This window comes from Prinia subflava, chromosome 1 (assembly GCF_021018805.1).
Source record: "Prinia subflava isolate CZ2003 ecotype Zambia chromosome 1, Cam_Psub_1.2, whole genome shotgun sequence".
Classification (NCBI taxonomy): domain Eukaryota; kingdom Metazoa; phylum Chordata; class Aves; order Passeriformes; family Cisticolidae; genus Prinia; species Prinia subflava.
Window position 1 is genome coordinate 50,166,005 of NC_086247.1, and position 27,192 is coordinate 50,193,196.

The following is a 27,192-nucleotide window of genomic DNA, read 5'->3' on the forward strand; positions in this document are numbered from 1 at the left end:
ACAGCCTGACTACTTGTGCTCAAAAGGCAGGAGCAATTTTCTTTAACTGTAATACTTGAGTTCAGTCTTTCCACTCCAGTGTCTGCTGTCCCAGTGAGCTGCATTTTAATTGATTACTTTCCAAAAAAACCCCAAATGAGGGTCTTCTTGAGAGGTTATTGAGCTTATCCCTCAGCTTCAAGGCAGAATTAACCATATTTAAACCATTCCTAATAGATGTTTGTCTGACCCATTCTTGAATGTCATCACTAGTGGAGATTGCAGTACCTCCCCAGGCATTCTCTTTTAGCGATCCATTATTAAAATACTTTAATTTTTTTCTAACATAATTGTTTACTGTTGTAATTTAAGCTCATTGCTTCTTGTATTCTTCATGGCAGACCTTGAGAAAATTTACTTTCTTCACATTTTACATTTCTGAACTCTTATCACAATGGATCTGTTTTGTTCAGTCTTATCAACCCCAGCTTACCTAGGAAGAAATGCACACAATTTCAGATAAGAAAACATAGCAAGACTAATATATTTAGAAAAAAAAGTAGATCCTATTTTGGACCTACTATCTTTATATCTATGATCATATACAGTAAAACATTTTAACAATGGTCATTTATCATGTTCCTCAAGAGAACCAATAAAATGCAATGAATACACATCCTCTGATGTTGCACAGGTACAAAATGTATAGTTTGTTTACAAACTAATATTACTGAATGTAAAATGAAGCAACATTTTAAAAAAATATATTGGTAAGGGTCCAAAGTTTACATTTTCTAAAATATTAAGGTCATGTTTTATTTACAGACCAGCATTTGAACAATTACTGGCATTTTAAGATAACTGCTTAACCTGATGAATACATGAATAAAACAAAGCTGTAAAAAAAAAGTCAACCAAATAAAAACCTCTGAATAATTGAAGTTCCATATAACAGTTTCAAAAACACTATTTTAAATTTCTGTTTAGAAAAGCAAGATGTGATCTACCACACAGTAACTTATCAGAACCTGGTCTAACACTTTGATATGCTATAGGTATCGCAAGTGACCAATGTTACCAACCATGTGCCCAAGAGTGTGTTTTTTGCCCATTCCAACTTCAAACGAAGTTTTCACAACAGTTGTAGTATTTACAAATTTAAAATAAAGGCTCAATATAGCTTTGGACTGCAACTCTTATTGTGTCTTCTTTTGATGACTAGAAGTAGTAGACTGCAATCCAAAGAACACTTATTTTGTTGACTCTGTACCCCAGCTGGTCTTGAAAAAAAATTAGACCAAGCATCTAATAGAGAACACTCACCCAGGATCAATTAAGACAGAACTCACCCACTGAAGCCTCCCTCTTGATGAGGGGTGGTGTGTCAAAAGGTGGAAGCTTTTAAACTTGAACATGACCTATGAGCTGTTTGATCAGCCATGACACAAACCCCAGCTGAGCCCTGTGGGCAAGTATGTGACACCCATGGCTGCAGCCTCGGGAGTCCGACAGTGACACCTGGTCACCTGCAGGTGCAGATACTCCTCTGCCTTCACTGTGCTGGGTTTGGTGACCTGAAAGCTGCACAATAAAAACCCATCTCGGGCTGGATTAGTTTTTACTGATTTTTACTGGGTTTGAGTAAGGAGCATGTCTCCTTCATGCTGCATCCTTTTTCCTTTGCGGCCCAGTCCCATCTCTGGGGTCCTGCATAAAAGTGAATATAAAAACAAACGAGGCAGACATTTTTGCCCACAGAAGGGACTAGTGAATGCCATAACACTTCTGCTTTGCCAGCCAAAATCCCAGTAAATAATGCAGTTTTTTCAAGAATGCAAGTATTTCATTAAAACTTCCACCTTTATAAAAATAGGAGGTCATCTGAGGGAATGGAATAAGAAGCAATTTCATTTTGATTACCATCCTCCTTTACACTCTATTGTACCAACCTACATTAGGTGAAAAAAGGAAGAATTAAAAAGCTTAGGGACTCAATGTATGCTTCTCAAAAAATTGTAGGTATAACACCTCAGAATTATGAAAACAAAATCCTTTCTTTCCATGTTTGTGATTTTTGAGATCTCAGCGTTTTCAAACATAACTCACTGATTCTCACTGATTGCAACGTTTACAATGTATTCTGTATTCTATACTGGATGAGGCAAAGTATCAGCCAGTGATGATCCCTGTTTTATAGAGGACTTGATCACATTCTTGAATTAAAGCAGTTATTAGTGCATTATACTGCTAATGACAATGAAACTGTTTCACATTCTAAGAATACACATCTCTGAAGTGTTTTAAAATACCTAACCAAGTGATGCTATATATTCCTATGTAACATTCAAATCCTCTAAAAATATGCTTTCTTGAAAAGATTCTCAGTCTAAATGTGTATCAACAACAGATGTTGTTCCATTTCATTTCTTATACTATTTCTGATAAAGTTCCTGTTTTAGTTTTTAACTGCAGGCTATAGTTTCTAATTGCTGCTCTGCTTCAGCAGCCATGGCTGCTGCCTGCAACTGCTCTGTTTCACTCTGGATGGAATTGGCTGCTGTGACTTGCTTTCTTTCACTGTGCATATTGTTCTCATGCCTTTTTAGGTCAGATGCCTTAGCAAATGCTTTAGTGCAGGAACTACAGACGAAAGGTTTCTCTCCTCGATGCCTTCTTTCGTGATCTTTGAGGTGGGACTTGTGCTTGAAGGCTTTATCACACATATGGCATGCAAACGGCCTCTCATTACTGTGAACTCTTTCATGCTTTTTTAGATCTGGTGCACGAATAAAAGACTTCCCACACACCTCACAACTGTAAGGCTTGTAACCCGTGTGTATTTTTAAGTGTTCTTTCAAATGAGCTTGTGTGGTGAAGCCCTTTGTACACATTTCACAAACAAATGGTCTGTCTGCAGTGTGTAGTTTTTCATGTTTTCTCAAACGCGCTTCATCAGAAAAGGTCTTGCCACACGCCTGACATACAATGTGTTCCCTGTGACCGTAAAGCAAGTACTCAAACTTCATATCCCCAGCTGCTGTGGTCCATCCTGGTGTCTGCTCATCTTTCACTTCACTTATGCCATCATTAAATGTGAGTGCCTGAGGGGTCTGAGATCCTAAGTCTTTAGATTCCGTTGTTTCCATAGGCTCTACTTCTTGGCCATAGCAGTTTACTTTTCGGACCTCTTCGCTTCCCAGCTCTTTCAGAATTGCCTCTTGCACTCTCAGGGTAGTGGTTGGTGATTTACCATCTTCCTGACTTGGGGGAGTGCCTTCCACTGTCACATCTGATGGACTGTCATCATGATCTCCAATCTCTTCCACCTCATCATCTTGAGTATCATTGGGTTCCCCTATAGAACGGTTCATTTTTAGACAGTACTTGCTCTTGGACTGTGTGTTTTCTTCAGGACTAGATACATCACGTTTTTGAGAGCAGAGTTTATCAAGAAACCGAATACCGAGGATCTGGCCTGAAGACATCATCAAGTTTACATCCTCTTTTTTAACAGAAATCTTGGCAGTATACATGTAATTGAGAACTTCCTCAAAAATATCAGAACGAAGAAAATCTATTTCTATTACTGATGAACTATCAACTTCAAGCTTTTTGAAAAGCTTTTTGAAGTAGGTACTGCAGGCAGCAAGTACGCACCTATGGGCTCTGAACTTAACATCTTCAACCACAATAGCAATGTCACAAAATTCTCCTTCCAAACGTTGTTCATTCAATGTTTTCAGGAACACAGTTTTGTGATCGTCGTCATTATATTTAATGGTTTCAGACATACTGATGAAAAACTCCTGTAAATTAACAGGAAAATTTTGTAACTTTTATAAAGCAGTCTAAATCACAAAACCCCAAGAGATGAAGTAATTTCCATAATTTTTTTTTAAAAATTGCATAAAATGAGAACAAAAAGCCTGATAGACTCTAAAAGCGTTACTCTGAAACTGATTTTAAAATTATGAATGCATAAAGGTCTTTCCTTAGGTTATACAATTTACAATTATTCAAATCTTTATTGATACAGTTACACAAAATTGAAAACTTTCTCTTTAAAACTGCAATTCTCAGTAAACTTATAACCCAACTCCTAAGTCATTATTATAGCTAAAGGAAATGTTAACACTATAAACTGTGTAAGAAATACTCTAAATGACTTAGCACAACAAACTAAATTTGACATATCAAATATAAGCCTTACCATGAACAATGCAGGAAGTTTTCTAAGCAAATGATTATTAAATTAATCTCAGAATGGGCCACCTTCTGCCTGAAAGATGAGAAGATAATAACAATTTCATTAAATGATAAGATCTATTCCAAAAATTATTTTCAATTTGATTGTTCAAATACAGCATTTTCTATCTTTTAAAGTTAGATAAAATACACTGTTAAAATACCCAGTTATTTTTTAAGAGCTACTACAGACAACTGTTGAGGACAACTCCACATGTTTACTTTCCTATGGCTACTGCACTTCCCTGGTTCCACTTTCCCGCTACTTAACTTTGCATTAAATCTAAAGGTCCGAAAATCTCCCCAGGAATCACCACAATTAACGCAGTAACCAACCCATCAAGAAGGTGATCAGTCTTCTGCTGAACCAGAGAGCTGACCAAGCCTAGCAGAGGATCTGGCAGGCAGACCAAGCATCCCAAAGCACAGCAGATGAGGGACAGGGATGGATGTGCATCCAGGACCAGGGAAGGAGACAAGTGTACCAGATTTGCAAACGATGGAGATTCCAGAAAACAGAAGGATAATGCAAGACTCATAACTTCAAATTTTTCAGTCCCAAGAGACATTTAATTGTGCCGAAGCAGGAAACACAGGAGAGAGAAGGAAAATTTAATGCTTGGTTTGGAATAAATCCTGTGCCACCTGGCACGGATCTCCTGGGAATTTATTCCCTAAATTGTAATTTATCCTTAACCATATATGAAACACAAGCAGATGACAGGTATGATGACAGGTTTGCAACTCTTGGTGCTGTGTATTTCACACAATACGGGAACACCTGGCTCCCTACAAATACTTCTGTAGGTCTGAAACCTCTGCTAAAATGATCCTGGCAACATGGGGGAAAAAAAATTTAAAAAAAAAATCTTAGTCCTAAATATAAAATTGTCTGTAAATATTTGAAATACACAAAAGGAAACAAAACCGGAAAGCAAGATTGTATATATTTATCGGCTGTCTGGGTCTGCTGGCCAGGGAAAATGTATCGGTCCAGCATTGAAGAATTGAAGATGGTAGGACAACTCTTTCAACGGGATCTTTTTAGAGTTCTTTGCGAGATGGGAAAAATGCTTGCTTTTTAAGCAAGCTTCAAAATGTCACTGCTAATAATCTAGCAGCAATTGCACCGTCCTGTTAAACAGTACACAACTTTGCTGCAATTGTGTAGACACTAAGAAAAAACTAATTATAGAAGTAATTGGCTGGAAACAGGGCTGCGGAGTACACAAGAGGGGTGTGTAGCTGGAAAAGAACAAACTCAGTCCTTTGCGAATTGAGCAGGGCAGGCACTTGCCCAGAGCGCTTCCAGCTGATTTAAGAAAGCTCTGGTTACTTATTCCACTGGGCAGTTCAGATTTATTCCTCCACACACTCTTTACACGGCCGCCACCTCCGCAAGGGCCGCGGGGAGGTGTGCTCGGGACTGTGGCTGCTCGGGACTGTGGCTGCTCCGCGCCTCCCCGCGCCGCCTCTCCCGGCCGCCGTGCCCGTGACGGCGGAGGCGCACGCCCGCTCCACGCACCCGCGGGCGCGGCGCGGGCGGGTTCCCGGCGGGGACCAGCCCGGCCCCTGCCGCGCCGCCCGCGCTCCCGGCCCGGCGTCGGGGGCGCCCGCGAGCGCCAGGCGGCGGCTCTCCGGAGCGAGCCCGGCGCTCCCGCCGCGCCGCCTCACGGGGCTGCGCGGGGAAGGTGCCCCGCTCCCTGCTGGCTTGCTTCCGTCCGTCCGTCCGTCCGTCCGTGCCTCCCTCTTCTCCCTCCCCCGCTCCAACGCTCCTCGCGCGGCTCCCGCCGCCTGGACGCGGCCGCGCGCCCCTTTGTTGCGGCGGCCTCCGCCGCCGCGCGGGACCCGCGCACCCCAGCGTGCGCATCCGCCGCTGGACGCGTCCTCCTCCTCCTCGTCCCCCTCCCGCCAGCCCTCCCCTCGCCCGCGGGAGGCAGGCGCGCGGCGGCGCCGGGGCTGCTGGCGGCGGGCGCGCCCGCGGCAGCGCCATCTCACCCAGCGCGCGCTGCCGGGGCTGTAACGGCGGCGGCGAGCGGGGGAGGGGGGGAGGGGGAGAGAGGGAGGGAGGGGGCGTGCGCGGGAGAGCGCGCGCGCGCGCAGCGGCGGCCGGGCCGCGACGCGGGAGGGGCGCGGGGCAGGGAGGGGAGAGGGCTCGCGCTTACCTGCCGCCCGCCCGCGCGCGCGGAGCCGCGCGTCCCGGGGAGCGCGGGGGGGCCGCCGCCGTCGCCGCGCGGGAGGGGGACGGGGAAGGGAGGGGAAGGAGGGAGGGAGGGAATGGGGGGGAAATTTGGGGAGGGGGTCTTGGGGGGGGGGGGCCCTGCGCGCGTCTCTCCGGCCGTCACCGCCGCCTCCTGCACGAGCACTCCAGTGCGCGCGCGCGCGCGCGCTCGGAGGGGGGGCGCGGGGGGTGCGTGCATGCGCGGTGCGAGCAGAGGGCGCGCCTGTGCCCGGGGAGCGCGGAGGAGGAGGACGCCGGGGCGGCGGGGAGGGGGAAGCGGGCCCCGCGGCGCGCCAGTTCCCATCGCCCTTCCCCCGCTTCGGGGCACGCGCGGCGCGGCGGGCCCCCCCGGGCGGCTCAGGCCGCGGGGACGCGCCGCCCGCAGCCGTTCCCGCCGCGCCGCGGGCACCCGCCCCGCCGCGCCTGCGCCCGCCGCGTGTGCGAGCCCGGGGCGCGGGCACGGCCTCCCCCCGCCAGGCGGCGCACGGCGGCGAGCGCGGCGCGGGCTCGGCCCCGAGCCGGGCGCGGCCGTTGGGCGGCGCTCGGGGGCGCGCCCGCCCGCGCGTGTCCGCGGAGGGGCGGCGGCGGCGGGAGGCGCGGCAGCGATCCTGCCCGTGATGCGTCCCTTGCCTGCCACCGAGAGCGGAACAGCTCTGCCCACCCAAACGTGCCTGCCCTCCCTCGTGCAAATGCTCGGGGGCTTGAATTACAAACGGCATAACGCGACCGCTAGGAAGGAGTAAAGGGTTTTATTGCACTGCTCATCTCCCACCTCCGGTTTTCTCTCTAAAAACCATCTCATGAAATGCTACCCTGATGGCACAGCTTTCACTAGAACAATTTGTACATAAATAAAACTTTAAAGTATTTCTGCTAGTGTGAAATGCAGCAGGTCTGCTTGGGAAACAAATCTCGGTACGTACTTGTGTTGGAAAGTGCAGTAAATTAAAGAAGTCACTGGAATCGTGGAGACGTGTCCTGGGAGCAACAAATAGACCGTTTTCATCGACTTGATAACCCCTTCCTCTTCCTGGGCTATTTTTGAGAGGTTTCTGTGTAATACACTGACATATGCAGGGAATTTTGGTCCAGGTGGATCACTTTGTTTTGCTGGGTTTTTAAAATATTTTTTTCCCTAATCCCCATTAGATACAATAAGATTAAGTCCCTATTTTGCATGGGCAGTCAAAACTTCCAGGCTTGTTTTTGTGGTAACATCGGTGATATCCATTCAGAAGGCATTCAGAAGGACATGGAGTAAGGGTTTCAAACTGAGAGGGGATGTTTGGGTTGAATATAGGGAAGACACTCTTCCTTGTGAGGGTGGTGAGGCACTGGAACAGGTTGCCCAGAGAAGCTGTGGATGCCCCATCCCTGGCAGTGTTCAAGGCCAAATTGGATGGAGCTTTGAGCAACCTGGTCTAGTGGAAGGTGCCCCTGCTCATGGCAGGGGGGTTGGAATTAGAAGATCTTTAAGTTCTCTTCCAACCCAAACCATTTGATGATTGTGTTAACTCTCTGAAGTATTTCTGAATTCTGTACAAGAACTCTCTCCACTGTGGAAGGAGCTTCCCTTTTACAATTTCACAACATGCTATTTCTGTCTTTGACAGTGTCCCAAATACTCCTGCAATAACCTTATTGCTCCTTAGAAACATGTAGCTGTTAGTTTATCACACTGACCAGCAAATGACACTTCTTCATTTTGTTGACACTGTCTCTTCCTGCTCTACCTGTACCTGACAGAGTGTGGATATACCTAACTTTTAAGGCCAGGTTCTGCTGTGAGTAATCAGAATTAATCTAGTAATGGAAAAAAGAGCCCAGTACCTTTACAAAAGGTACCACTATCCATTTTTTTCTCTCTGCTTTTCTGTATCTTAGGCTACTGCTGAATGTGTGTTTCTGCATGTTTCCAATTGTATCATTAGTAGCTCCCACTGAGATACTAAAATAGGGGAAGCATATCTTCAATATCCAGACTCTGTAACTATGGATTGTGCAGAATTTTTTTTAAAAATCGTTGTTACTATCTAACTGTGTGTAGTGGGTTGACTCTGGCTGGATGCCTGGTGCCCACCGAAGTCAGGGTCAGCTGAGCAGGGGAGAGAAGGTATATTGAAAGGCACATGTGTTGAGATATAAGGGCAGGGAGAGATCACTCACAACTTACTGCTACAGGCAAAACAGTATCACCTTGAGGAAGTTATTTTTGAGTTTATTACCAGTCAAATCAAAGTAGAATAACGAGAAATAAAAGATCTTAAAACACCTTTCCCCTACCTCTCCCTTCTTCCCAGGCTTAACTTCACTCCCAATTTTTCTCCTCTCTACCTTCTTCTCCAACAACTGCACAGGGGAATGGGAGCTGGGGTCAGTTCATCACATATTGTCTCTGCTGCTCCTTCCTTCTCAGGGAGAGGACTCTTCAAACTTTCCCTGTTCCAGCATGGGATCCCTTCCACAGGTGACAGCCCTAGATAAACTTCTCCAACATGAGTGCTTCCCATGAGCCGCAGTTCTTCACAAACTGTTCCAGCATGGGACCCTTCCCATGGGATGCAGTCATTTAAATACAGATGGCTTCCCTGTGGGGGAGCGTCACAAGTCCTGTCAGCAAAGCTGCTCCAGTGTGGGCTCCTCCATGGGTCTACAACTGCCAAAAGAGTCTTCCAGTGCAGGTTTCCCACAGGGTCACAGCTTCACTTGGGCTTTTCCAGCTCCAGTTGGGGGTTCTCCATGGGCTACAGGTGAATATTTGCTGCACCAAGAGCCTCCATGGGCTGCAGAGCAACCAATTGCCTCACCATGGGCTGCCCTATGGGCTACAGGGGAATCTCTGCTCCAATGCTGAGCACCTCCTTCCCTTTCTTCTGCACTTACCTTGGTGTCTGCACAGCTGCTTCCTTCATGTATTCTCCCTTCTATCTCTCTGTTGCAGTTTTTGCCCCCGCTTCTCAACTATGTTATCCCAGAGGCACTACCACGCTCAATGATGGGCTCAGCCTTGGCCAGCAGAGCATTTGTCTTGGATTCTTCTGTCATTGGTTCTGTTAGACACAGGGGATGCTTCTTGTGCCTTTCACAGAAGTCACCTTTCTACAGAAGATACCTGTAGAGTATGTATGTCATACTTTTCATTACAAATGAATGTTGCACTAGGTTTTGGAAATTAGAGATGAAAGGTAAATGTCAGAAAAATTCTGGATGAAAAGACCTGGGATTGAAAATATGTATTATTAAAGGTGAAGCGTAAGAATAAAATCCCTCACATCTCCACTAGCATGTCTGTGGGCTATTACGTGTAGTCATGTCAGTTGCCAAAATCAAGTATTTTTTCAGTTTACTGGAAAAGTAGAAAAAGTGCAGTGAAACACTTCTGCAGAAAAAGTGTTTGAATCATGGGTGTTTCAGATGACTGAAACACCTTCATATTAAATTATCCTGTACTCAGCTAGTCTTTGAAGTAGTTCTGCTGTTTTCCTATCTGATATACAAGAATGTAGATGCTGTGGATATGTTGAACCAACGGGCTGTTTCCAGACTCTTCGGATTGCAGAGATATTTGTAAGGGAAAAGAGCCCTTTGTAGGATGTGCTTGTTTTGTTTAGAAAATTGTGTAACGGGAGTGAAAAATGACAAGTGCCACTTTGTGTAACCATGCATGAGGCATTGGAGATGGCATGCGGGGAAGAATGAAGCTTTGCATGTAATGCTTTCTAAGTGATGACTGGTGTAAAGTATGTATTAAGTGTCAGTGGATTCCTGTGTGTTTGAAATGGTTAGGGTTATGATGTCTGTGTGAGTTCCAAATGACAATAGAAACATCATGATATTATGGCCAGTTTTCATGTGTTGAGATTGTATCTTGGCCTTGAAGAATTGACCATCATGCAAGGACACAGATTTTCTACATGTCAGATTTCTTGTCAAGAGTGCACAAAAAAAGGTAAAGATACAAACCATCGAATATTTGTGAAAGGGAATCATGGACCCTGTTATCATATTCCTGTGTGTCAGCAAAGACAGCAAAGCCTCCTGAGAGTATAAGTGAATGTGCTAGGACAGAGCAGGGAAGTCAGGGAGCAGATGCTCCTTGCAGTGTGTTTCCCATAGCAACCTGGCAAATTTCCCGGCAGAAATTTGCGTGTGAGTTAGTCATGTTTTCGCATCACTTGCTCGTGCCTGTATTTTCAAGTATCCCCACGAAAGAGGAAATAGTAGAGACAACTGGAGGGGAGCAGAGCATACATGATGGGGATTGGTGGCACAGCCCCTGGCTAAGCTGTGCAAACGGATGGTGAGAGGCCACACCACCCTCCAAATGACTGAACAGCACTTGGAGTTTGCAGTTTGCACCAATGCCTGAAGGGACACGAGTCCTCTCAAGAGAACCTGATCTGTAAAATCTTACTTAATACTGTTGCATTCTAAGTAGGAGAGCATTTTAATTATATACTTTTCTTACCAATTAATTCTACTACTACTGCTGTGGTGTATAGTAGTACCTGGAGACAGTTGATTGTCAAGAATTGTGGTAGGTGAAACGATGTGGCCGTGTGAACATGACAATTCATACTCTGTGCATGCACAAAACAATCCTTAGTCTAGTCAGGTCTAAATGTAATTTGCATAATTACTCACATCCTATTACTGTCCTTGTTAATATCCTCTGTTTCCGTGTCCCATCCTATTCCCCCTACCCCTTTTATGGGGTATATATTTTTTCATGTTTTGGGGATTGGACTATATTTCTTTACTATTTTTATCTACTTCTCCCCTATATATCACTCATCTTCCTATTTTTTCCTTTTTTTTTCTTTTTCTTTCACTGTCAATTACCTTACTCTCAGCCCAATGTTTGACTTTGCTGACACCCTTATTTGATTAGAACCATATTGACAGTGAGTGAAAAAGGATGGATGCCACTTCCTTATGCCAAGTGCCAGAAGCATATCTCAAGTTTTCACTCTCTCTTCCTTCCCCATGGCGTTCTCCAGTGTTTCCTTACTTTTGTATCTTGTCTTCCTACCTGATTCAGTTGTGATCCTGTATTCTGGTGCTGAAGCTAAAAAATGCTACAGATAGAGACTTTAGGGAGTAGCAGTGTCTCCTGTTATTCACAGTGCCCAATGGAAGGAGAACACCGAACAGATGTGTTCACAGATGTGAGAGGTCCCAGAGAAAAAAGGAGGAGGATATATATTTATATATATATATATATATATTATTCTCCTAGGTAAAGATGGTATCAAATGGAGAAAAGCCTAAAATTACACATTCATTCTTAACCTGGGTATTTCTTGACCTTTAAGGATGTAATATATAGGAGGAATAGAAAGCTTTTTGGTGAATTAATTAATGCTCACTTGGTGAGACCTGTATCTGTGCTTGATTCTTGCTTGTATTGCAGACCTGCTAACACTATAACATACTACTAAGAAACGGCCAGTCCACAAGTGTATAACAGCTTCGTTGTGCCAGATCTTTCAAAAAAGAACAATTTTCTCATTCACTGGTCAGGTGAATTTTTGATTTACAGAGTGCATATACAGCCTGGTCCTATATGGTGTTTTCAGTCATGTTTCATGTTTATGTCAGTCTGTCAGTATACAGTTAATAGGAGAGTTGCCATTCTGTGAATTATTTATGTGCTGTCCAGTTTGTTTGTGTAAGTAGGGCACACAAATTTTTTTGGATGAATTGTCTCCTGGCATGAGAATGGGCATAACAGAGCAATTTAACTCTTTTTTGAGCTGGAGTTGTGATTACCAAGATATCATGCAGCTCATCATGGCTATGCAAAAATGGTTTTTATTCACATTTAAATTTTAACAATAGAATCATTTAGGGTGGAAGAAGCCTCTAAGATCACTGAGTCCTATTGTTAAGCCAGCATGGCCAAGTCCACCATTAAACCATGTCTCTAATGCCACACCCACATGTCTTTTAAATACCTCCAAGATGGTGATTCAACCAGTTCCCTAGGCAGCCTGTTCCAATACTTGATGACCATTTTACTGAAGACATTTTTCCTAATGATAGAATCATTTGGACATGGTATAGTCTGCATTTTTTGAAAGGAGCCAAGCTTGCCAAATGCAAACAAGTACTATTTACTGTGATCTATTTATTTTGTAAAAAACCCAAGCCTTTATCTTGAGTTTGAATATTGGAAACTGTTCCTCATAATTATGGATAGACTATAATTGAAAAATCAGTCATCTCACAGCTACAGCCCTCAGTCGCCTCCAACTTTAGTCTTTGTCAACCGCATGATTGTTTTTTCAAAACAGTTAAATGTTTATTGTTTAGAGCAAGAACAAGCCATTTAATTCCCCATTGCTATATTTGTTAGTCAATGCTCTGTAAAAAAAGTAAAATCAATACCTGATATGATAGTTTCCCATCACTGAGTGATCAGTATTCCTGCATTCATAAGCCTCACACAAAATGCCATCAGTAGAGAGGAATCAGGCTCCCCCTAGAAGACAGCTTGCCTTCTTCTAGGTAGTACAGCTGCTTGCTTCACTAGTTCATTGCAGGCACTTATCTGCTGACATTTTCCCAAGCAGCTGAGCATATTTTGGCATTCATACCCTTAAAGAGAGGTGGAAAGTTTCATTACCGTGAAGAAGCTGTGTGGCTTTATGTGTGGCTTTATGTGTGACTTTTTATGTGAAGGCTATTGGGTTTACTACACATCTGCTAATGCTCACAGACTTTCACATTTTTAAAGTGTGAATTTTAGAAAGGAGAACACTCCTACTATTTTAGTTGGTACATTTCAAGCCTTCATCAGCCCCTTCCTCTAAGGAGATCAGAAAGATTTTATACTGTTAGCACCTGCATTTTCAACCTCACTTTTGAATCTGAATATTTGCAGAAAGTGTGGAAACAGTTTTATGATAATGAAAGTAGAATTCAGAAGTGATCTCATCTAACAGCTAAGTCATTAAAGATCTCTGGAATAACATATCACCAAAAAAAACCCAAACCGACCATAACCACAGAAAACCATTTGAGCTGAACCATACTCTGGCTAGAAGCAAAAACCCCCTTCTGTGCACAGTCAAAATAATTAAATATAATTAATTGTAACCTGTTCAAGAATAAAAAACATTTAAATAATGAAAAAAGTGTTTGATTAATTTTAAGGGAAGAAATCAACCTAGAAAGCTAAAAGAGTTATTGTGATGTCATACAACATTAAGGAACTAAAGCTTTTCAGTTCTATGGACAAACACACGACCTTCATTACCATTTATTAAAAGTGCAGAATGAGAAAGAATAACTTTGCTATCCATTTCACTTCCCTGAACTGACTTTTTTGTATTAAAGGTTGCAATAACTGTCCAGGAGAAAGAATTACTTTTTTCTGTAATGTCAGTTCTTTAAACTAGCTTCCTTCTAACGGCAGGAGTACACACAGAAATAGCAAACACAGAGAGAGAAATTGAAGTTCTTCCAGTACTTACTCTTGCTTATAACCTTTTCCTTTCCAAAGAACTAGCCTTACACATTGCCTTCAGGCAACTCTGAGATGTGACTCATTTGTAGTAGCAATAAGACTGTTTTAGATATCACTTTTTGCTGATGTTTTTTGCCACGTTGTTGTAGGAATGCTGCAGAAGGTGCAATCTTGTCTAGCAGCCTCAAATGCAGAAAATAAGCCAGAAGTAGGAAGGTGAAATCTAAGGTTGGACTGACACAGATCTAGTCAAGGCAAGAGCACTGGCAGGGTCCCCCTGGCTTAGGATGGTCTGAACATCCTTGGGTGAAGGACCAGTGTTCCTATAATGGATCCCGACCTTAGAACAGTGGCAGGTGGCAAAGTCCCCTCTTTGCCATCTGCTTTACTTCTACTACTGGTGGCAGAAAGCCTTGTTGTTTTGTAAATTTTTTTCCTGTATTTAATGTTTTGCAGAATGTAACAGATATCATAAACTAGAATTAGTCTCATAAATCTAATAGGTCTGTACCTATCCCAAAAAGGCTTCATAACTTTTGCCCAAGAAAAAGAATACATATAGATATAGATGATATATAGATATATCTGGGTAAACTCGAGGCAGGTGTGCATGGTTTGGGTTTGGACTCGTGATGGGTATCAGTCTTTCATTTCCTGTCAAAATACAGTGCATTCAGTGCATTTCTGGTTCCCATGTTCTGAAAAGAATGGTGGGAGGGGAAGCTTCAAAATTATTTGGAGGGCTGCAGGAAATGTTTTAGAGTGAGAGACTTCTGAAGCACAAGTTGTTTAGCTTCCTCAATGAGTATGCATTAGGATGACTTGATTACAGAGATGAAGACACTTAATGGAGAGAAAATACTGAGTGAATAAAGGGACCTTTAGTCCAAAGACTTGAATTGTCTGTAGCGGGAAGCTGTGACCATGAAACCATTCAGATAACCAATGATGCATACTTTATTTTTAAACAGAGGGAATGATTAACTGTTGGAATAAAAGGAAAGAAAGAAAGAAAACTAATGGATTCTTCATCTCTCAAAATCCTCAAGTGAAAAAATGGATGCCTTCCAAACTTGCGCTTAGTCACACACTAGTTAATTGGCTCAAAGTAGCAGCAGCAAGTCACATTGTGTCCTGTTTTATATAGAAGGTCAAATGAGATGGTTATAGTAGTTCTTTTTGGCTTGCCAGTCTGTGAAATACTGCAACTGCCAAAAGACTGCATTAAAAGAAAAGTAGTGCTTTGAAGTTAAGCACTCCATGGATAAAGAAGGAAGAATTAAGGTTACTTTGGTAATCTTCACCATGATCCTCTGTGTATTTGCATTATGATGCAGTCTTAACTGCTCAGTCACTCAGATTACCAAAGCTCTAATCCTAAATTTCTAGAAATCAGACTATTCTTTTGCTTGATCTATAGAAACATCTCCTTCCCCTTTTATGTGGGTCAGTCCTTAGCAAGGGGTGCAATGAACAAATAATTGTATAAAAGACTGGTGAAATGAAAAGCACTTTGAATTAATGTCAAGTTAATGAAAATATGTGGTCTTCAAGGAGAGAGGATACCCCATTAGGCCATCAAAATGCCTGTTCTGAAAGGCAGCACAGCTATGGAAAGGGCATGATCCTGTATATTAAGAACAATTATTCTGTTCATAAATGCAGACATTGGTCACTGCCCAATTGCAGAATGCAATGGATTTTATTTCTTATATTTCTGTATGTTACCTGAGGTGCATACAAACATCTTGAGACTACCATAGACCTGTTGGGAAAAGGAATAAAGGTGGGAAAAATTGCTGCCTAGCAATTTGCTTGAGCCCATTCTCTCATTCTCCTCATAGTCAGTAGGAATATTGCCCCTCACTAGGGAAGTAGATGTGGACCCACAATTTATAATGCAATGCATAGATAAAACTGGCTTATTGAACAACATTGATTTTTGAACACATCACTTCATATACAGAAAAAAAAAATAAAATCTAGGTTGAGCAAATGCATAGAGCTATGAAATTATCTTTTAAACACATTGAAAAATATTCCTCTCTGTGTCTCTGTACTTTATAATGAATTTAGGAAATAAATTTACCAAATTCAAGTAGAAGTGTAAGAACATTTTTAGGAGAGAGAGGAAAGGGGATTTTAAATTATAAAGTTGCCTGCCTTTGTTTTATAGTAGTCTCAAGAATATAAAAAAGTTGTACATTAGAGTATAAAAGAAAAATGTAAGCCTACATTTTGGGATTTTTTTAAGCGTACTGCTCTATTTTTCAGGAGCTTTTCAAAGGGCATAGTGTTGAGAGATCACATCCAACATCCACTAAAGTACCTAGAATGGCTCTCATTGATTTCCATGGGAAACACTGTCAAGCACTGTTAAAGATAGGACTGAACACATCCTAGGTCTCTTCAGATGTAAAGGAATTTTATTGTGATAAATTCAAAGCTATTACAGTAAATCATCAGTCTCATTTCTTAGAAGGTGAAAAAAAACCCTAGCTCTCCATTAAGTTTAATGAGAGTTTAGAAAAATAAAAATCCTGTATTAGAATCAGTATAAGTATTATTACTGCCTTGTCTGCTTTCTTAGGACTGGATTTTGCAAAAGATATATTTAATTTATCATTTCAATGTATTGAGGCTACTTGTATCCTCATGTGCTATACAGTGTGAACAATGTGGAATAAAGACAATGATTCTACTGAATCCTATTAGTTTTACTGTTTAAAACAAAAGCAATCCCCTGTCAACTAGTCTGGATCTTTTCCATGTTCCTTATTAGTGTAAGATTCATCTCTATATCATGTAGCCAATAGTTTGCTCAAAAGAAAAGATATCCTGTTATCATTTTTGGACCTCATGATACTTCAATATGAAGGGATGTTAACTGTTGGTTATGGGATTTGGTGGCTACAGAGAAACCTTTACTGGTATGCAGGTATATAAACTGTAGATAAGAATGATTTTCATCATCTCAGAAACACCTGGAAAAGCTTTATTTAAGATCAGAAATTAGTGTCAAATTAACTGAAAATTGTAGGTAGGCTAGCTAAGGGAAAATAGTTGCCAATCACTTTCTTTGTATATACCAGCCATTTTCCTTTAAATAATCCCCTGAATACATACAAATTAAAGGCTGTAACTTTGAATTCAAAAAATATCCAGACAAAAAAAAAAGATGTCTATTAAGGATTACAGATTTCAACCATGATCAATACATCTGTTTTGCAGTCTTCAACAAATTGTCTTGCCACAATTTTATAAATTGCTAAGAGTTGCAAAGATAAGAATATCAAAGGAATGATAAAACACTTTCCTCCACTGTCAGTATGGACCATGGTGACAGATACAACAGGTGCCCACAAGCAATGACATGCAACAGTTTAATTACTTCCCTCTTTGTGGAGACCTATTCATTTTGCCTTTATAGGACTGCATCTTTTGTGTCAATTCAGACAAGGAATTGCCAGAACAGAGTATTCCAAGCAAAGAGACTAGGGTTTGGAGATTTGTTGTTGTTGCTGTTGTGTTTGTTTGGTTTTTGGCGTGGTTTGGGTTTGTTTTTTTGTTGTTGTTGTTACTGTCACTGGTGGTTTGGTTTGGTTTTGTATTTAAAGGTCTGGTATTACCAGAGCATATTCTACCAATTCATTTTTTTCATTTAGTTTCCTATCAAGTCTAGTGTCAAAAACCAAAATCTGTCTGAAGCTCAGATCTGACTGTGTTTCTATATTGACTTTAAACACAGCACTCTTCAGTGGTGTTTCAGGGCACCCTAATAGCTGTAGGTTGGCTTTGCTACTATTGCAGAAGCTTGAAAATAGCCCAGTACACTGTAGCTTGCAATGTTTAAACTATGGCAAAATAATCTGCCCTTGACTTCTGAGATAATGGCTTAGATGCATTCAACTAACGTACAAGATCCCCAGGGATAATGTTCCTAGGGACATGGGTAAACACAGTTAACAAAATAAGAAATGTAAGGACTAGAACATAAAAAAGGTATAGGGCTACAGGTATGGCAAACAACTTCATTTGCAGTTTGCCTACTGCAGCAAGAAGTTATAGCACTGACAAGTGCTTCTGGCTGAAGCAGGAAACCTATGGATTTTCCAGTCTGAAGGATTTGTACAAAAGTGGTTGGAAAACTGGAAAAAAAAATCCATGGGATGTAGCTACTGCACACTAGAATGGTAACCGGCTGTGGTGTGCTGCTGCTCCTAGTGCAGTGATGCACAGTTGGACTTGGTCTGAGAACAGAATTCATTCTTCAGCCACAGGATTGTCAAAATTTCTGCCAAAGCAGGCTGTTCTTGCCAACTTGTTTGATCAAGATTCTCTCATGTGCTTGAGTCCCCAGTGCTGTGTGTGTCTTTCAAACTGAATTCAACTGCACATGGGTTTTGCAGCCACATTCGGGTCTGTGCTTCAATACTGTACAAGTTGCAGGAGGTACAGGAAACATAACTTGCAATAAATTACAGGCTTGTGTGAATTATTAGTCCCAAGGAAATGAGTAGAAGTTACATTTGCCCAGTTTGAACAATTTATGTTTTATAACTACAGTCTGTTAGAGACTCTTTCACAGAGCACATATAAATATTTCCAGCAGCTGTGACTGCCAAATTACTTGGAGTAAGTGAACATTTCTCAGTCTCAGTATGAAGAGATTAATAACAATCATGCCTTATGCTCATCCCAAACATTACTCATTCTGCTTTACCTCATACATACTTGGGACTTGAATGCCCACTGACATCTCAGCCAAAACTGTGAGTGATACAACTACAGCCTGTGGTGGTAATACAGGAAGTCCTCTTGCTTGAAATATGCAATGACTTTAAAATAGAGTTACATTAATCACTTATAGTATATTTGCAGCAGAATTTGCAAGCTTAAACTCTGATTACCTTATGCATTGGCAACTTAACTAACCTGCATTTACCATTCTGTCTGTATTTATTCACAGAATTCAAGGTGGATGGCTAAGCATCCATTTCTGTTTTCTATCTTCTGCAGTCTTCCTTCATGTTTTATTTTGATATTAAAGCAGTCTGGTCTCATGAATGGTCTCATGAATGTGGAAGAGAAACATATGCCAAAATAAGAACCTCTTCTTGGAAAACCCTAGAGGAGTTTCACAACTAAGTCACCAACCATCCAACAATGATACCAATGAAGATACAGCAACTTCTCAAATACCTTGCATAAATACCATAATAGACAGTTCAGGAACAATTCTTACAGTATCTCTGTGTAACATAGGATAAATGCGGAAGGGATGGAGAGGAAAGAGAACAATTTTGATCTTATTAACATAATGGTTCTGCCTACTGTCTGCCAAGTAGTCTAATTTACAGAAAGTAATGCCAGTCTGGATCATCCTTTAATGATGAGTGCCAGGTAGGTGGAGTCAACAGAAAGCCTTTAAAAGAAAGTGGTTTAAAATAGATTCTGTCCCTTCATAGACTTTTCCATCTCAGTTATCATCACTCCTTAAATCAAATACAATGGCTATTGTAGATGTTCTTACCTGTTGGGGAGATATATGTGCAAACAAAGCAGGTGTGTGGTACTCTGCTATTGCATATTGACTCTCATTCTCTGAGCCTGACCGTAGTCAAAACATCATTTTCAACATGCTGTCCATCATAGTACCACTCACTGAAATGATAATTGGGGTTATTTGTGCACATTTTAAGCTAGAGGTGTTTTGTAACTGCAGCATTCTCCAGACTTTCTCTTGTGTTAATGAGGTATATTGTTATTAATAGAAGTAAACCCGAGTTCCTTTTGTCAGCCTTAGGTGCATGCACTTAAAGTTTTCACAGCTGTTAAAATGACAACAAGCAAGTTTCCATAAACATTTAAGCAAATCAAAGTGCTAGGATAACTCTTGCTCCAAATACACCCATATGAAAGAAAATGGCTGTTTTTCTGACTTAAACCATTACACCATTCTGTGACTTTCTCCCATCAGTGCCTGTGAAGCCTGTCCTAGCATGCACTAGAAGTTTCTTAGGCCATACCATTGGTACCTTAACAGTACAAGCCCTGATTTTGGAGATGCCTTTCAAACAGACTGAAACACAGCAGAAGTGAGAGTGAAATGACAGCAGCTATAAACTTCACCTCTTATATTGACATAGATTCTGTAGATGTCATTCATTTCAGTAGCAGAAGTCCCTCTATTTAGACATGACATCCACATGAATCCACAAAAGATTCCAGAAATCATAATTTCATCTTTAACCCATGTGGTGCCTTTCACACTTGGGATGGCAAATGCTTCTCAGGAGATATTCTAACACATATAATCTGCACTCAGTTGTGCTGTAACTCTGTCCAAATCCAAATTTAGAGAAAAGCAGCAGGGAATTTTTTGTTTGTTTTAGGATCACCAAATATAAGTGTTATAAAATTCTCAGGCATTCTCTTTTGCTAATATAATTGCCATTGTGCTTCAGAAGAACCTGAGATAGTGTTTGTTAGCCCTCTAACTTGAAAAGCTCCGGTGTAGCTGTGTGTTAAAAAGAAAAGAAAAAGTAATTTTATTAGCTTAAGAGCATACAACTTGGTAGGTTAATCACAGAATATCTTGCATTGAAAGGGACCCAGAGACATCGCGGAAGTCCAGCTTCTGGCCCTGCACAGGACCACCCCAAAAACCACACCCTGTGCCTGAGAGCATTGTCCAAATGGTTTTTGAACTCTGTCAGGCTTGGTGCTCTGACCAGTCCCCTGGGAAGCTGTTCCAGTGGTCAACCACCCTCTGGGTGAAGATCCTGTCCCTCTGTTTCCCCGTTGTGAGATGTTGTAGACTGCAATGAGGTCTCCCCTCAGTGTCCTCTTCTCCAGACTGAACAAACCAAGTGACTTCAGCCTCATAAGGCTTCCCCTGGAGACCCTTCACCAGCTTCATGGCCCTCCTTTGGATGCTCCCTGTTAGCTTTATGTCGTTTTCATATTGTTGTGCCCGAGACTGCCTGTGATGCTCAAGAAAAGGCTGCTAATGATCACAATATTTAAGTATTTTACGCAGCGCACGAATCAGAGCATCTGTCAGAGCTTTGGATCCGTGACTTGTCTATTAGCTTACTACACTAAGTGTGAACTATATATGTTCACATGTTTTGCTGTGACAATTAAAGAACCACAGGCTTATGTATTCTCAGTATAGAGGCTAAATATGTCATAACAGCCTTAGGCATTGCAGGCTGCTTTGATTTAGCAATATTCTGTTGCAGTCCTCTAACACACTGTTAAAACTTTTTGCTTGCTTGTATTGCAGGTGCAGTTTAACCATGAATTCTGCTCAGCTAATTACTTTGCTTCTTCTGAGGATACAATATGTTGCTCCCAGGGGTTTTACATCAAGTGAAATCAAATAAGTTTTCACATAACCAGATCAAGTAAGATTTGGGTACCTTTTCCTCTCATAAGATCACTAGTGCAGAAAGACCAGAGAGTGGATGTGACAGCCTTTACTTTCCAGTCTTCTTATTTTCAAATATTCTCACCTTCTCTGACTTTAAGGGCACTTGATTTCACCTGACCCTTCTCTTATCTCCTGGGTGCCTGGTATGTGGACCCTACAGAGCACTGACTTTAATTTTGACTTATTGCTCTGTGTTGAATGTCTTTCTCCTCTTCTCAAGGCCCCTCATGCTCAGATGTCAGCGACCTCTTTGTTGATGGATGATTATAACTGCCCAATTCTTCATCCTTATGAGCTTATCTAAAAACTTCCCACAAGAATGACTACTGAGTGTGTGACTTCCCTGAATAAAACTCTCTGTGATCTTTGGCTCCATTCCACCTTGGTAAATTTTAGCTTCTTGCCTCATGGGCCCCCACAATCATGTCCTGTCACTAGTCCAGACATCAAAACTTGCATCTTAATGTCTTAGTTCACCTTAGGATTTCTCGCAGTTTTTGCGGGACTATTTTCAGTTTGTTCTGGAAATTCTCTATAGACATGAATAAAGTGTTTCTCTTGTCCTGCTTAGAAGTTTATAACTCTTTATAGTAGACAAGCCATGTGCACTGGGATCCTTTATCCCTCACATCCCTTTCTATTCACCTAGGTGTCTTTACCTAGTCCTCTCTTGCATTGCCTGTGAGCTGTTTAGTGGAAGAATCCACATTCTTGTTCTGTATGTGTTCTGTAACTTGCAAAATGAAGCTGTGGACCGTGAATGGGGGGTTTGAGACAGTACAGTGAAACAAATTATATACTGTGCTGATGATGAAATTAATTGTTGTTACTTCCTCTCTTTTTGCAGTGTGTCAGTGTGAAATAAGTCAGCAAACATCATGCCAGATATACAACCTGTGTTCAATACAATCTGTGTTCAACACACAGCTTAAACCGAGAGGTGTGATCAGGAACTTCTAGACTGTTTATTTACAGTTTCCCGTGGAAGAAAAAAAACATTAATAAAGTTAAGGCATATTTGCCTCATGAGTTACCTTCACATGGTAAAATGAACCTCACCAGTTTGGGCCCCGAAAGATCTGTGGTGTTCATAGGCCTTGATTTTCATTGCTGTCCTTATGAGGCTGCTCTGATATAGTAGTTCTAGTGATTTGCTTTGATTTCTAGTGATTTTACTGCCATATATTGTGTAGAAAGATCCTGTTTGAAGGAATACTGATCTTCCGAAGTAAAATTCTGAGGCAAGATCATACTTCAGAGAGATATTGCACAGTTTCCTGCAACATTTAAAAACATGGTTTTAAAGGACAAGAGGGCTTTAAGAAATAATTTGAGTTCCTGCTAACAGTGGCATGTATACATTCTGTATTAAGTTTACTAAAATCCCAAAAGGTTGTATCTAGAAATGGGAAGACCTTGCAGAGTTGTGTTTGATGCCCCCAAAAACTTGCCACAGCAGAATTCCTTTCTCTTTTCTCATCTGGCTTCAAGTCAGACTCCAAATCTTGTAATAAAAAGTAGCATATCTAGCAAGTAGTGTTCACAAATTTGGTTCTTAGAGTGCAAACATATAGTAAATGTTCTGTTCCAAATTACTTCTGCTTTCAGTACAGCCTGGTAAATCTGCTATACATCTGTTGTTTTCTGTAGCTTTCTTTTAGGGTTACATCCTTCTGACCCATCTGTTGGGGTTATTTCAACGCCTAGACCTTGGGGTACACAGACCTTCTTTTCCACATTAAATCTCTTTTTAGAGACAAATATTTATGTTTACCTATGTGATATAGGCAGATGTTTTATTTCCTTCTAGGTCTGTCACAACTCTTTCCCTGTCTGGCACTGTAGAAAGGAATACGCACTGTAGAAAAGCATATGCATTCTTTAATTCTCATATTACACATTTCTGTGTCTTGAGACAAGGTGTCCCAGTGAGATTTCCTCTCATATGTTGGAAGCTGTGCCTTCCCATTGCCACTGCCATGCTTAATTCACTTGTACTTACACTGGAACAAATACGAAAAAGGATATCAAATCAAAACGACAGGTTTCTAAGGCTGATCTGAGAACTGATAATTTTATTTCAAACATGAAGAGGAAGAAGAAGTAAAGGAATTGCTGTTAATGTTTTGGTTGTACTATCATCTGCAAAAGCAAGATCTTGACAAACCCTGTTGATGACCATCATAACTTACAAAATGTGGAGTGACCTATCTCTGAACAACAGCAGATTGCTGCTGTGAAGTGCATGTTTCCTTCCCAGTGAAGCAAAAATCCAAACTGTCTGAGGAAAGGTACTGACCTTATTTTCACCTTTGCTGTGTTGGAGCTAGGCACAGGTTTCTTACTGTTGGAGTCACTTTCATGTGAATTTGAGAGGGGTGTCTGTTTCTGCACATCAAATGACTGACCTCAGTCTAAAAGAAGTTCCTATTACGGACGTTGAAGGAAATACTCAACTTATTCTGCATCAGCCATGAGATTATTCATATCTTAGTGTTTGCAATGAAATGTATTGAATACAGACTGACAACTGTTTACTGATGGCAATAATACTAATACATGCTGCATTTGTGAACTTCTGCTCATCAACCACAGCAGCAGGGTATAGAGAACTATGAATTTGTAAGGAATAGTTGTTGGAAAATGGATATAGACATATTGCAGCTATCATTTGATAAAAATAAAATTAGAAAATAGTAGAGGAGGGTGTTATATTTTGTAGGTTTCAACTTCTTTTTTGGTAGCTATTTTATGCATTTCTGTTCTGCTAACAGAAAGATTAATACTCAGTCATATCCGCAAAAGGGACTGGGACCCAGTACATGGATGTTTATAATGTGGAATGATCCTAGCCCTGACTGCCATCATAGCAGGCTCTGAGCAGGCCACAGGTATTGGCTGACAAGTAAGTTGGCAGGAGGGAAGTTTCTCTGACACCTTGCATGGATATGGATGCCTACGAAAATTTCTGTCACCGAGGTAGTAAGGATATTGTTTTTGTTGAATCCGAAAGACTTGGTAAGGTCAGATCTTCAGGTCTTGTGACTTGTGTCACTGGTTTTTGTACCAGGAAGATGACAGTAAAGCTCAATGGGAAATGTGGCTTTGACTTCATCCCAGAGAAAATGACTGAGATGAAGCTGAAGGCTTTGTTAAAAGAATGATGAGAGCTAAGGAGCCCATAATGCACAGCAGTGAGAAACACTGCAGAACACCTGGGACGGATATAGAAAGCAGAAGCAGAACCAGGAAGAGGCAGGTTTCTCTCCTGTGCAGTTTCAGACTAGTTGCAGTGAAACTGGGCAGGAAAGGCTGGTGAGGAGACTGATGAAAACCAGCTAGAAAAGGCACCACCAGATCCAAAAACACCATCAGATCCAGTGCTTTCAAATACCACATCTTCTGAGGACAATGACTTACCCTGTCAGAAGCAGAGCCTGCAAGGGAGTATGACTTCTATCCGTCAGTGTATTCCCAAGATAATCATGAGGGAAATTTGCTTTGTTTTTCTTCCTCTGGGAGAGAAACAGATACAGAAACACCTATATTAGGAGGTCTTAGATATTACTGTTGTCTCAAAAGATCATTATTTCTCTCTCCAGCAGCAAAACAGTGCAAGAGGTGACTGAATTTTAATTGTCGGTGTCAACACATTGTGCATCAATTTTGACAAAAGCTTTACTAATTGACTTATAAGAAATCCATTTGCCAGAGTAGGTGAGCACGCAAGTATTCTTTGACCAAGCAGATAATTTAAGGTGAACATCATTATCAAATTACGTACAGGTGAAATCAGCTCACTTGGGAGTCTCAGCAATTGCTGCTTTGCATAATTTCATGTAGGTACAGAGATATTACTGGTTTAGTGTTGAAATACTTCAGTCTTGTTCACACAATTTGTAGTTTTGTGCCTATTTTTTAAGGGGAAAATACAAATGCAAATATTACTGCATAATGAAATCCCTTGAAATTTTTACTCATGACTGAGCCATCAGCACTGTCTTCATAGCAACTGTGCAGGCATTGGATATAGACTCTTTTCCCTAGTTTCTCCCTGGCACACATTAAAAATATCATCAAATAACAACACAGTTGTTGTATCTAAATACATTATTAGAGATACATTCTAGTATTATATAACCTGAGGACATGCTGTGGAATTTAGCAACATTATGGGGATGATCTTTTCTGTTCTTATCTCTGCTCATCAAGGTCTTAAAGCAATAGCATGTAAAGGTGAAATATGCCTGTTTCAGATGGTGGATGGGTATTACACTATTTTTACTCCTTTTCGAGACAGCAATGCTCATAATTTATGACTGCAATGATAAGAGTGCATTTTACAGGATACAAGCTAACAGAAGAGATATGTTGGCTTGCATATCTGAGCTTTCTGTTACACCTGTGGTATATTTTGTGTGATTTATTTTTTTACCAAGCGTCATTTAGACAAACAGGTTGTGTTACCTTTACAGACGTTCTGCATTAGCACTGTCTGCCCTACCTCATTTTCCTAAATTAAAAAGATTTTTAAGATTTTTACAAAACCCACACAGCTATTGGTTGTTCTGTATCACCATCTGCTGCAACATTACTCCCTTATTTTACTTGCAGAGACCTGGAGGTTTTCTTTTTTCCACATGGTTGTTCTCTTATGAGTAGCCACAAGATTTTTTATTCCCCTTTGCCACCATTGTTTTTGCCTCGAAGAAGGCAAAATTAATGCTGTAGACACGGCATAAAGTTTGAGATGACAACAAAGATTTTACTGAGACTCAGGCATAAGATGAAGTTTTCTTGATCCTAAACTATTACTAATTGTCTTTCAGTCTCATCATCTTCCCCAGGCTCAAAAATAAGTTCCATCATACCTAGTGAAGGAATTGATTTTGCCACCATAACATGTCAAATACTGATGTTTTGATGGAATTTTGATGAGGCTTTTGGTGGGATCTTTTCACTTCACTGTGAAAGGCAGGTTGTTAGTTTTGGTTGAATTAGTTTTCTTTTGACAAAAAAACCCAACTTGTTCCAAATCACTAGAGCAATGCAGCTTGGCTTGCCACAGCACTGGGTAGCTTCCTTAACACTGCAGGGTCAATTGTCAATAGGAGATTAACATACTTCACTGGAGAAACTGGAATCAGCTTCCCACACTGCACATATATTTCTGGAAAAACAAGGGTGTATAATGATCAAATTTGGGTAGGTAGCCAGCTGGGCGTATTGTTGTCACAACATCCATCAGCTTTAATTGCTGGGGTGATTGATGTACTTGGCAACACAGATGGAACATGCAGGGTACCAGCCAAGGTTTCTGTCACCCACAAGGCTACAGCAGAGCCTGTGCTTTGCCTGCCTCGCTTCTGCCATGCCATCTTCATCCTGCAGCATTAAATGCACTGAAGGAGAGCTTAGCAGCATGGCTGAATAAATGCTGTTGATGCCCCGTTTCAGTACAATTGCACCGATGCATGTATTCAGTGAGTTGATACCTGACTTGCTCAGCCTGTTTCACAGCAGCCTGGCTCACGTGGATCAGAACACCTCACTGCATTCCTAAGGTTTGTGTAGGGGTCATGTGTACTAGAATGGGAGGAAACAGTCCCCTTCTTCAGCCCTTGCTCTGAGCAGATCAGGTAGAATCCAGCACCAGTTCAGAGACTACAGGGCTGGGCCCCAGTGAAGATGCCCATTTGGTCATGGGCATTTTTATCAGTGGAAATAAAACAGGCAGTTTATTCCAGAACAGTTTAGGTGTCAACATAGCAATGATGTTTAGTTCTTTATTCTCATACACTAACAAATATCCTATTTCCTGGGAGTGTCTCCATTTTG

The 27,192-nt window shown here is 41.4% G+C and overlaps 1 protein-coding gene across 1 annotated transcript; it reads right to left on the minus strand.

Moving 5' to 3' along the window:
* Positions 1 to 505: 505 nt before the first annotated feature.
* Positions 506 to 6,508, minus strand: ZBTB14 (zinc finger and BTB domain containing 14). The gene is made up of 3 exons (XM_063396101.1): positions 6,390 to 6,508; positions 4,190 to 4,258; positions 506 to 3,785 (listed from the first exon to the last, which is right to left on the minus strand). The coding sequence occupies exons 2-3, from the start codon at positions 4,190 to 4,192 to the stop codon at positions 2,442 to 2,444; spliced, it is 1,347 nt and encodes a 448-aa protein (XP_063252171.1). The 5' UTR covers positions 4,193 to 4,258; positions 6,390 to 6,508; the 3' UTR covers positions 506 to 2,441.
* Positions 6,509 to 27,192: the final 20,684 nt, after the last annotated feature.